At 44.6% G+C, this 12,880-nt stretch overlaps 1 protein-coding gene across 1 annotated transcript in view; it reads right to left on the minus strand.

The window, feature by feature from the left end:
- Positions 1-1,033: 1,033 nt before the first annotated feature.
- Positions 1,034-12,880, minus strand: part of LOC147603121 (uncharacterized) — a 73,611-nt gene continuing 61,764 nt past the window's right edge. Inside the window, exon 8 of the mRNA XM_086797450.1 lies at positions 1,034-2,326. Coding sequence (XP_086653576.1) covers positions 1,560-2,326 — 767 coding nt within the window. The 3' untranslated portion in view covers positions 1,034-1,559. The remainder of the gene's footprint in view (positions 2,327-12,880) is intronic.

A 12,880-nucleotide genomic window follows, 5' to 3' on the forward strand; every position in this document is an offset into this window, starting at 1 on the left:
GATGAGCTATCTTGTGCACCGTGGTGTATATCTTTTAGCCAAGTTGTGAACATTTAACTTTTAGAAAAGTCCCATCCCCCAACATGGTTCTTTGGTTATGGACGATCGAATCCACAAAGGCAGACATTTTACAACCACGAAGGTCTCACCACATGTTCAGTTCACCCCAAGAAAAAACCCTAAATTAGCCACATCCGCAAAGGAGGAAAACAACATCTTATCAAGGTGTTGATAAGACAAAAACAATATGTACATTGACAAGCTATTTTCTTCATCTGTATACAGTTTAGGTTCATGACTTAACCGATGTAAAGACAACAATGACTCGTTCTAAAGGATCTAAGTATGGCAAACAAAGCAAATCATAAAATGGGCTGGAAAATTGAATGTTCAAAACGCCAAAGAAACATTTATTATAATAATACAAGTATGTCAAAAGCTCAACCAACAAGCAAGAAGTTGCTTTAGAGCGTCTTCAAAATGTGTAACCTACTACTTCCTCTTTCATACATATGCTTTACTATGATGTAAAGCGGCTAATAGATTCTTCTGCAGGAAAGCAAAAGAGGGGCGGCAACCTTAGAAGGAGATTGTAGGGAAGAAGTCAACCTCCAAATACTCTAAGGGAAGATGGCAACTCTACGTGCTTTAAAATAGGTCAGGTCAAACGCCTAGTGCAAACAGCCTGTAATATCTAAGCTCTAGAGGAACAGAACCAAACTGCTGTGAAGAAATATCCCCGTCACCAAAATTGCTCGACACATGTTACATAATTTCCATGCTCGACTGATTGCAAACCAAGCTCCGAGTAGTGCCATTGCCATGATTTTTAATCATTCTTATAATTTATAATTACCTTTATTAATTGTTCTTATGTGGTTACCACCAGCGACTTGCAAATGGACTTTTCCCTCTGCTTTATGAACATGCATTCTCATTCATATTGGCATTCAAAAAGCAACAAAAACCCCTCGCCCCATCAAAGCCGACAGTATTCAAAGCTCAAGTGGCAAATTCAGATGGCTCAAGAATAGGGAAACCAAAGACATGGAAGATTACGATGCAAGCACTTATTCAAGGTTGCCCTGCACTTCTTGGCCAGAGTCCTCAAAGTGGTGGTCAAGGCTTCACATCTATACCGCAAGGAGCCCACAAAACCACATACTGTTATGGTTGATCATGTGATGTATAGCCACAATGAAGGCGTTGCGAGTCAATGAGTGCTACCAAATGGGTCTCGCAGAATTTTGACCAGACTATTGTAAATTGAAGCACACTGGAGCACCCTCAACATGAAACAAATATAAGGGCTTAAGCCTCCCATGCTTAGCACATAGCAACCCAACATTGTGGCCATTGCCCCCGAGATTATTTAATAAGATGGTATATGACAGTTAAAATTCAAGGGTCCAACACTAGGAGTGTGTTATGAGAGTTCAAATTCACATATTACGGAGACTTTGCTTCTGAAGTCTATCATGTACGGGTACCCTAACACCACAGAGTATACACTTAACAAGCAAAATATCCTAATTGAAAGGGCCAACACTACGAGTGTGTTAGCGGCGTCGAGAAGGCGAATGCCTATCATTGCGGTGCATGGACTGCAATGCATCATGGGCCTGTGCCCAAGCCCTCCGCCTTGATTCTAAAACATCCTCCCTATACTCTTGGCTATACGGCGATCTTTGGCTTGGAGTGGATGGTGACTGGTATGGCCGTAGACTATGCATGGGACTTGGTCTAGAGCCTGAATATAGGCCTCCTAAAGGTGGCAAGGTGTGTGGCTCATCGTACGAGACATTTGGACTTTTCCTTCCAGAATCAGATGACGATCTACCCAAGTGAGGGCTCCTAGCTGAAGCTACTTTTCCTGACCTTCCCTGCGCATTTGGCTGCCAAGGAGAGGTTTTGCTATACACAGAGACACCTTCATAACTAGGAGACCGTGTCTTTGAACCTTTTAGGTAAGAGTCATGACCAGTGCCAGGAGGGCCTTCCCAATCATCGTTTCCTGTATACACAATGCCATCAGAAGTAAGAGCTGCTGCAGAAAAACTAGATGAATGGCCAGTCCTGCCCGTTACTCTGTAGGAAGAACGACCATGACCACTAAAATCTGCTGGTGAACCCCAGGTGTGTCGATCTGCATCATCAGGTATAGGAGCATTCACTCCAGGGAAGCAAATTATCTTCTTCTTATTGATGGATTTTTTCCTCCCATACTCCCCAACAATCTCCCCATCCTCCCCTATGAAACTGCCTTCTGCACTATCCTCACTTGTACCAAAGATAGTGATACCAGATGGTTCATCTTCTTGATCTTCTGCAGGTACAAACAAAGCAAATATTATAACAGCATGACAAATACCTTATTAAGCTTTGAAAGACACCAAAACGAAAAAGGGTTTTTTGTGTTAAAGACAGCTCTTCATAATTATGTTTAAGAGGATGACTTAAGCATCTTAATGTACTCCTTGGCTAACTAAAAACTGGTTTCGTTTATCATTGATTTCTCTTATTTACAGATGCAAACTAATTGAGTTGCTATCTGTATTGTTTGGCCCTATTCTTATGTTTGATGCAATCTTTCAGTCTTGAAAAGCAAACTTTTTGGATGAATTGTCTAACCCTAACCTGCCACTTTCTCTCTCTTCGCCAGCGCTTTCTCTTTCTCTCTCTTCGCTACCCTTCCTCAGCCTCCCATTTCTCTGCTGTCTTTTGTGCCTTCCGCACTTGGGCGCTGCCCCTCCGCCTCCCATATCCAACCCACCCTTCCTCAGCCTCCCATTTCTCTGCTGTATTTAGTGCCTTCGGCACTTGGGCGCTGCCCCTCCGCCATGCATATCCAACCCACCCTTCCTCAGGCCCCCAAGGCAGCAACATAATTTTCTCTTATGCCCCCAAGGAGGCAGCAGCATAACCCTCTCTCTCTCTCTCTCTCTCTCTCTCTCTCTCTCTCTCTCTTGGGCTCTCTGCAGAAGAGCTACCACTCTGAGCTTCAGCGTCATCATCTGCCTCCCCTTTTGGAGTACAATGGCACCTGCACCTACCCAATCATCCAAATGGGAGGGCTTCTATGGCAAGTTGACCGACATCACAGACAAGATGGAAAAACGCATTTAAGGACAGAAGGAGAAGAGTGTGCTAGGGGATTTATCAAAGGACGGGTTGAAAGTGATCAAGGACATAATGGTATGGCAAGAAGACACGTATTTAGGTGAAATCAAAGCATTACGAGAGGAACGGTCAACCATGCAAACGGAGATCTCTCAACTTAAGGAGAATGTGCAAGGGATTAAAGAATGGGAAGATGGAGAGATCAGCCCTGACATCGAAGAAATCAAGACAGAGCTCAAGAAGGGGTTTGCTGAGGTGGTGAAGGAGGAGGTGAAGGTGGAGACAACTAAGGTGAAACAGGAAACATGAGGTGAAGGACGGGACAGCTTAAGCAGAAGGTGCAAGGGATTAAAGAACGGGAAGATGGAGAGATCAGCCCTAACATCGAAGAAATCAAGGCCGAGCTCAAGAAGGGGTTTGCTGAGGTGGTGAAGGTGGAGACAACTAAGGTGAAACAAGAAATTCAATCAATTCCAATCCAATATATATATATATATATACAATGAAGAGGGCTAGAGGCACAATCCCTCCCTCTTGAATTTGTCTTGATCACAAGACGTCCATATCTGTACTTCGTCTGGACCAACCACTTTCTAATAAGCTCGAAGTATATCTCGATAGTCCTTGAAGTACTTCTTTGGCATCCGTTTGGCATCCAATAGCGAATAATTCTCAAATTCCAAGAGAAACTTTCTAACCAGTCTTCCTTCTTTTTCTCACTGAATGAGACTCAATCTGTTCTCGCTTTGCCACCCCTGGCAGATCCTTCAATACAAGCTCCTCTAGGAGTAACCCTATACATGATTCGAATAAATTGTTAAGGAAGCATTATGTGTCCTCCAATGATCTCAAAGGTCCAACCGATAACATAGATCGTTGATCTTTCTTGGTATCTTGTATTGGTCCACATACCATCATTTCCATTTCCAGACTTCGGCAATCCAAAGATAAAATCCATAGCAATACTCTCCCATAGAACATTCAATGGGTGCAATTATCCTGCTAGCTTTTGTCGGTCAAACTTGTCCATCTAACAAAACGAAACATTCTTGAGCATAAAACTTAATGTTCTTTCTGCTAGGCCAATAGTAATAGCTTTTGAGTTGTAGACACTTTGTCTTCAAGTCCTTTGTTACACATAAACGGGTTTCCGTCATAAAAGAATCCTCCTTGATGAAAAGAAAAGTCACAAAATTTCCATTATATAATTTGGTCCAACTTAAGATATCCCTGAGATATATCTCCATATAGCTTGCGTGTAAGCTTGATAATATAATCCACAATATCCATATGGAAAGATTGCTAAATGTGTGCACATAAAGCCGATTCCATACTTCCAATATAAATTTTGTGAATTCCTAAATCCTTAGACCAAGCTGTCTATTGCTCATGCTCTTGCTTCATAGCCTATGAAGTGGCTGGTTATGCTTAATAGCAATGATGGTAAGAGTGGTCCCCATTTGAGATCTTTTCTCTTCCTCATTGATAGAAGGAAGCCTCCGCTTCCAAGGAAGCCTATGCCCTGATACCAATGAAACTCGCGGTGCCCGGGGGACTAGGACCTTTGATACACTTGTTGATACCATCAATGCATATTAAAACATTTAGACATGGCCATAGCTTTAACACATATCCATCATCACTTTGCATAAAACACAAAAGCTGGACGAAACATCCACAAATGTTGAAAATGGAGCTTGCACATGTGACACCGCATAGAGGCCGGAATGGGCCGAACCCCCCTCCCCCCCCCCCCCCCCCCCCCCCCGGGAGTATATTATTACCCAAGGGGACCTTTCACATGAGACACCGGCCTGGCCTCATGTGAACATGGCACAATCTAGCTGCTCTATGGAGTGACAGTCTCATAGAAGTGGCACCAAAAATGGAGATGGACCAAATGGGTGGCCAAATGGTGACAGAATGACAATCGGGATCCACCTCAAAGGAAGAAGTTTAAAGACTGATCCCCATCAAGAGTCGAGTCTCAAGAGAAGGAGCAGAGTGAGGACAAACCTCCACTCTTTCAAAGAAGATTGTCGCTTAAGCAACGCGAGGAATACGCCAAAGAAGGGAAGTGTTTCCAATGTGGAGTTTCCAATGTGGAAACAAGAGACATATAGCTGCAAATTGTCCTGACACACCAAAGCAAGAAGCCAAATAGATCGAAAGATCATCAGATTGGCATCTTGCCAGGAAGTTTGTCAAAGAGGAGATTGCATTGGAGCAGTCTTGTACCATGAGGGCCATTTTGTGGCTTATGAAAGTCTTTGATGAGGATTTCAAGGATTGTGGAAGCCCAGCGGGGCGTGCTATGACAGACTCAACCACGTGTCCAAGAGATAAAGATATAAAGAGAGAGGAGAGAGAAAGAAGGGAATGGGGATCTTGCACAGTACACCACACTGAGCGGGGAATAGGCCCCCCCCCCTCTTAGGAATTTATTCAAGAACAATCACAAGGACGCTGGCCAGGATCAATACATTCAATGAATACAAAACAAACAAAAATGTCGAAGTAGAATCCAAGTCGATGTCGAGGCACAAGATCTCTAATGTCGAGCACAACACGGGGATGACCCACAAGTATCTCTCATCAGGCTAGTACCAAATCCAATATCTAAATCCGATGAATCCAAGTCCAATGAATCCAAATCCGAATCCAAATCCAAATCCAAGTCCAAGTCCAAGTTCATATCCAAGGCCATGGCCAAGTCCAAGTCCAAGTCCAAGTCCAAATCCAAATCCTAGTCCAAGTCCAAGTCCAAGTCCAAGTCCAAAAATCATTCGCTCATCCCATGAGTAATCTCCACAACTCCTACAACCTTGTTGATGAAGAAAACCATGCGAAAGCTCTTTCTGGCAAGAAAACTGATATAAAACCTGTTTTAATGGTTTTTGGGCGATAAAAACCTCCAAAAAGTAGTTCTTAGGGTTTTTAGAGCAATTTAATGGTTTCTAAAATTTTGAGGGTTTCTAAAATTTTGAGTCCGCACATGTCCGTACAGCTCCATACACGCGTCCGTATCACCCATGAATATGCCCATACAAGCCTAGGACTGACCGTACGTTTGAAAAGCAAGTTGTAGGTGTTGATGGCGAAGAAGAAGCTCTCCATGATCATAATGATGCCCACACACACTCCAGGATCTCCTTCGTGATGCTACGAGAGAGATTCAAGCCTTTTTATACTTGAAGAGGGCTTTGGTTTTTGCCAAAAGCTTAACCAAGCTTTTGCTTTTGCCTTTTTTCCTTTGCTTTCCACTTTATAATAAAATATTACTCACTTTTGTCAAAGTTCTTTAACTTTGCTTTTCTAATTTCAGGGCCTTGCTTTTTGGCCCTGGAGCTGTTTTTTGAAAAAACGCCTTTTAGCTTAATGGTCCGGCTCAGCCTCCTCTTTCCAATGGTATCCTTGGCTTGTGGTCAACCTTGTTTGGCTTTTTGCTTTTTCTTGCTTTTTGACCAAGAATGATGCTTTTTCTTAATCAAACCTTATGGACCCTATCTGTCACCATTGAGCTATCTAATGGTCCTCTTATCTTCTTGTGTGAGCTTTGGGCTCTGGATGAGCATACTCCGTAGTGGTGCTCCATCGCTAGGACTGGCACGGCGTGATTCGTAGTGCCAGGGACGGGTGGATTGCACACGGTGTATGTTTCTGGATTACCACCGCTAGGACTGGCACGGCGTGATTCGTAGTGCCAGGGACGGGTGGATTGTACACTGTGTGTGTACCTGGAATTGACTTTCCGGTGGGCCTGTTTGTGCCCAGAAATGTCAAGTATTGTGCAAGTACATGAACGGAGATTATCCTTTAACAATGTTGCATTGTGCACTCATGTTTGCCTGCCTTTGAAATGTTTTCGCGTGAACTGGTTTCGTTTGCATGCCTGACATGTGTGTCTAGCTCAGGGGTCGGGGACGCCCTCCCGTGAGCCGTGGAATGCCTTGTCTTCTGACAGGTTTTGTGGCGTGTGAACAGGTGGGAAATCCTTATTTAAATAAGAGTTTTAAGTTATAAGCCTTATAACTTACAGGTTTCATACTTCATTAAAAGTAGGTGGACACTTTATAAGTGTGGGCACCCTCTTTTGGCCTGGGCACCCTTTTATAGCATGTGGGGTGGGGGTTGGCCACCTACCCCACCTACCACACCCAATCTTTTGCATGGGAGGAAGGCGCCTCACTTCCAGCCCTCTCCCTTGCATTTTGGAGGAAGGAAAACACAATTGTTGGCTGGGATTTAGAAAAAAACAGGCTGGAGCACTCATTGTTCTCATGAAACTGGTCGTACAGCAGGTACAGCAACAGGTACAGCAGGTACAGCAGGTACAGCAGCAGGTACAGCAGGTACAGTACCTTCATTAATTGCTGATTCTGGTCGTACAACAGGTACAGCAGGTACACCAGCAGGTACAGCAGGTACAGTACCTTCATTAATTGCTGATTCTGGTCGTACAGCAGGTACAGCAGGTACACCAGCAGGTACAGCAGGTACAGTACCTCCATTAATTGCTGATTCTGGTCGTACAGCAGGTACAGCAAGTACAGCAGGTATAGTACCTTCATTAATTGCTGATTCTGGTCGTACAGCAGGTACAGCAGGTACAACAGCAGGTACGGTGGCTCCAGAAGATTTTCATCGCGAAGAATGGGGAATTCTCCTGCTCTCCTATGTCTGGACTCCTCTTCCATTCACCGAGTCAACTCCGTGAGGGTGCCCCATCGCTAGGACTGGCACGGCGTGATCCGTAGTGCCAGGGACGGGTGGATTGCACGCGAAGTGTGACTCTGGAAGGTGCTATGGACGGGGCAGCCCTTGGTGACTGCAGACTCGGCATCAACAAACATGTTTGGGTTTGATACTTTGTTTTCATTGTGCATTGCTTATTGGAAATCTGGCCTTGGGCCCGTGTACTTGTAACAAATTCTCCCAAGTAATAATATCATTTCCTTGGGGGGGGGGGGGGGGGGGGCCGGCCGTTCCGGCCTCAGTGTGGTGTCATCTATCTATGCTCAGAGTTGTTAATTACTTTTTTGCTATTGTCTTTTAAGAGTGTATATTAAAGTGCTAACTGGAGAAGTGAGTCCAGGAAGGGGTGACCCCTGCTTGGGTCTCGTTTCAGTGGTATCAGAGCACGGATCTTCCTTTTTCTACATTGGGAGACGATCCAAAGGCTTCCTGACCACTCTCCATTAGTGACTTTACTCTTATTATGGCTAGCCAAGCAAGTAGCAAGGAAGTGCCAAATTCAAAGGGGCACTCCAGTGGAACACAATCAAGTGGACGGATGCCTTATGCCCGTGATCATGTATGGTTGGGACAGCCGTCCCGTGGCAAGGAGAAAATGCAGGAGCAAGAGCAAGAGCCAAGTGCCATGAATGCAGAAATTCAGCGTATGCGAGAGCTTCTCCATGCCAGGGAGATGGAATTGGCCAGCCTACGTGAGGACCCACACATTCAACAAGTGCTAGATGCAAAGAAAAAGGAGGCAACCGTCTTTTAAGACTTTGAGGCTTTGGCTCGTGGATCAGGGCTGAAACCTCGTGAGCTAGCTTTTTCATTCTTAGTGGATAAGGGTGATGTATTGCAGGGCCAGGATGGGGAGCTTGTTATAAAGAGATCTCCATTGGTGGACATGCCTGGGATAGCCTCTCCAAAGCTGAAATCTGCTGTCCACAAAGAGGAGCCTTCCATTACATCCCAACGTGATTCTACCTTACATGGGAGGCATAGCCATGCCTATGAAGGTAACATTACTTCTAGAGATGATCGTTACAAGCCTCATTCTTCATCATTGCAGGTTTCTCATGGGCTTAGAGAGCACCGACATCCCCGTACTACTACTTTACCTGTTGAACTCTCCCATGAAGAGCCATTTCTTCATGCTCCCATCTCCACATCCTCTCCGGATCATGCTTATGCTGCAAGAGAAAGTGGTGGGGCTACACACATGCATGCAGGTACAGCACATGGTTCACGTCCACGTATGCCACCTAGGTATGCAGGAGCATCTATGGATGCCAGGGCTGATCCACATGAACGTGGAATCAAGAGGACTCACGGGGATTATGAGCATCATGTTCATAAGCAAAAGGAATTCAAAGCCGGGGACAAATCCGTCAAGTTCGAGACATATCATGGTGAGTTTGATGCTTCCAAGGTTATGTCATTTGTTTCCCAATTTGACATTGCTTTTAGTGATGAGGATTTTTCAGAAAAGCCCAAGGTGAGGCATGCCAGCATGTTCTTGAAGGGCACGGCCGCTCATTGGTGGCTTGCAGAAAAGCTCTCAGGCACTCCCGTGGACACTTGGGCTGAATTCAAAACTAGATTCTATGCCCAATTCTTACCCCCTAATGCCAAGAAGAACATCCGCAAGAAGTGGGATTGGGTTAAGCAGAATGAAGGTGAGTCAGTTCATGCTTATGTATCCAAGTTTTGGAAAACACTCTTGGAAGTTTCCCCTATTATGCAGGTAAATGATGAGGAACGTAAGAGAAAGTTTGAATCGGGACTCCAACCGGTTTACCAATCGGGCTTGGAGTTGTACCCAAACCACACTCTACAACAGCTCATTTCAGCTGCTTTGGCCACCGAACAATTGGAGCAAAAGCTGAAGCAAAATTATAGAGATGGACATGCTCAAAAGGGGAAGGACAAGGCTGTCCCAAATCTGCATAAGGGTGGACAGCCACCAAAAAGGGACTCCAATGAAGTTAAGGGAGCTCCAAAAGCTGAAAGTACCTCAGAGAAGAAGCGTCCCAACAAAAGGCCTAACTATGGACTTACTCCGGAACAAAGGGTGCAATATATACGTGACGGTAAGTGTTTTTCTTGTGGTAGTAAAGATCACATGGTCCGGCAATGCCCAAAGAAAGCAGGCAAAGAGGATGCAAAGGAAACCAAGGTTAATGTGCATATGGTGCCCGATGTACAAGGGGGGACAGCCCATGATGCTTTGGATAGGATGGTATGCAAGGCATGGGGACAGCTCAAAGATCAACCTGCATTATTTATGTTTGATGATTGTGCCACGGACAACTTCATATCATTGGAAATGGCTACAGCATTGGGCATTAGTGTGGATGACATGGGACCGAAGATTGAGGCCGGAAGTGCATTTGTTGGCAAGCAAGTCAAGGTCACACCCCTTATTGGCAAGCTTCGCATGCATATTCAGGGATATTTGGACCATGAGAACTTCCTCATTGCACCATTAAATGGGTGTGATGTATTGCTTGGAAAGCCTTGGCACTCCCGTCTTGATCCTCGCAAGGCTTACAACACCAACCGGATCACATTTATGCATAGGGGCAAAGCGCATGTTATTGATGCCGGTGTGGAAGGGAATTCTATCCCTATTGTATCCCACATTCAAATAAATAAAGCCATGAGAAAGGGTCTTTGCTCGTACATGATTTTTGTTCGTGATAGAGTAGACCATGTTGATCATTCTCTTGATTCTCTCACATGTGATAGGCTGGAATTTTTGAAACAATATGAAGATTGCTTTACAGATTCACTCCCAGGGGAGCTACCACCACCACGGCCCGAGGATCATCGTATAGACCTTGTGCCTGGCAGTTCTCCACCAAATAGGCCGGCATACCGTGTGAGTGCATCACAGCAGGAGGAGATCATAAAGCAAGTCAATGAGCTCATGCAAAAAGGTTTGATCCGCCCTAGCTCTTCACCGTATTGCTCTCCCGTACTTCTAGTGCAGAAGAAGGATCTCTCTTATCGTATGTGTGTGGATTATCAGGCTCTAAATAAACTAACCATCAAGAATAGGTTTCCTATTCCTCGTATTGATGATATTTTGGATAGATTGGATGGCTCGGCATATTTCAGCCGAATTGATTTGAAGAGTGGATATCATCAAGTACGGGTAGTACCAGAGGATGTGCATAAGACCGCTTTCAGGACAGCATTTGGTTTGTACGAGTATCTTGTTATGCCTTTCGGTCTTGCAAATGCTCCTGCCACTTTTAACTGTATGATGGACAGGATTTTTAGAGATCATCGATCGTTCACTGGAGTTTTCTTCGATGACATCTTGGTTTATTCCAAGAGTGAAGAAGAGCACAGAAAGCATTTGGCCATAGTCTTTGAAGAACTCCGCAAGCATAGACTTCACATCAATGCTAAGAAGAGTGAGTTCTTCCTCTCCGAAATTCATTATCTTGGGCATATTGTTTCTCAAGATGGCATACGAATGGATCCCGCCAAGATTGAGGCTATCAAGAATTGGCCTGAACTCAAGTCAGTGCATGAGGTTCGTAGTTTTCTTGGGTTATGCTCATACTATAGACGGTTCATATGGCATTTTGCTTTGATAGCTGCCCCTCTTCATCAGTTGACAAAGAAGAAAGTCTCCTTTCAGTGGACTTCATTGGAAAGCAAAGCTTTCTATTCACTAAAGGATGCAATCATATCTGGGCCCGTGTTGATCATTCCTGACTTGCACAAGCCATTCTTTGTGGAATGTGATGCTTGTGGAGATTGTTTAGGTGCTGTCCTAAACCAGGAAGGACACCCCGTGGCATTTGAGAGCCGCCGTTTGCGTGATACGGAGCTTTCTTTGGGGATCTATGAGAAGGAGCTATTGGCAGTGATTCATGCATTGACCATTTGGAAGCACTATCTTTTGGGTGCAGAGTTTATGGTGAAGACCGACAACCAAAGCTTACGATATTTTCTCACACAAACTAAGCTCTCAGAGAAGCATATGCGGATGGCAAATTTCCTCTCTATGTTTCATTTTCAGATTGTGCATACACCGGGAAAGAAGAATGTGGTGGCCGATGCATTGTCTCGAAAGCCGTATGTAGCTTCTATCTCAATTGCCTCTCATGGAGACTTGTCGTCTATGCAAAATAAGTACCATATAGATGCTGATTTTTCAGATTTATGGGCTGATTTGGTGGCTGGTCATACTCATGCATCATATGTGATCAAAGATGGGTATCTCCTTAAAGATAATTGCCTTTGTGTGCTCACAGATTTGAGGCAAAAAGTGTTGGAAGAATGTCATGCTCCACCGTATGCAGGACATAGAGGTATTCTACCTACTACTCGTATGGTTGAACGCTACTTCTTTTGGCCAGGGATGAGGAAGGACATTGAGGCTTATGTACGTGCTTGCCTCATTTGCCAAAAGGTCAAGTTTGGTCGTCAGAAGTCTCCGGGATTGCTTCTACCATTGCCTATTCCCTCGCAGCCATGGGAGAGTATAGCTATGGATTTCATCATGGATTTGCCTCGCACTCAGCAAGGTAATGATGCTATATGGACTATCGTTGATCGGTTTAGCAAGCAAGCTCATTTCTTGCCGGTCAAGAAAACGATCAAGGCAGATCATATGGCAAAAGTTTTCTTATCACAGGTATTCAAGCATCATGGTATGCCTAAATCTATTGTGGGTGACCGTGATCCTCGAACTACCAGTCTCTTCTGGAGAGCACTTTTTGACAATATGGGCACAAAGCTGAATTTTTCATCCGCTTTTCATCCTCAAACCGATGGTCAAAGTGAAGCAGCAAATTCAGCCGTATTCGACCTTCTCAAATGCTATGTAGCTGATCAAAAGACTTTGTGGGAAAAGTATTTGCCACTTGTGGAGTTTGCATACAATAACACGGTGCATGCTTCTACTGGGAAGGCTCCCTTTGAGATAGTTTATGGCAAAGTGGTATTGCCTCCCATCCTACGTACTAAGGATGAGATTTTTGCTGCTGATGACTTTGTCAGGGAC

This window comes from Cibotium barometz, chromosome 65, assembly GCF_041138505.1.
Source record: "Cibotium barometz isolate CiBa-2024 chromosome 65, ASM4113850v1, whole genome shotgun sequence".
Taxonomy (NCBI): domain Eukaryota; kingdom Viridiplantae; phylum Streptophyta; class Polypodiopsida; order Cyatheales; family Cibotiaceae; genus Cibotium; species Cibotium barometz.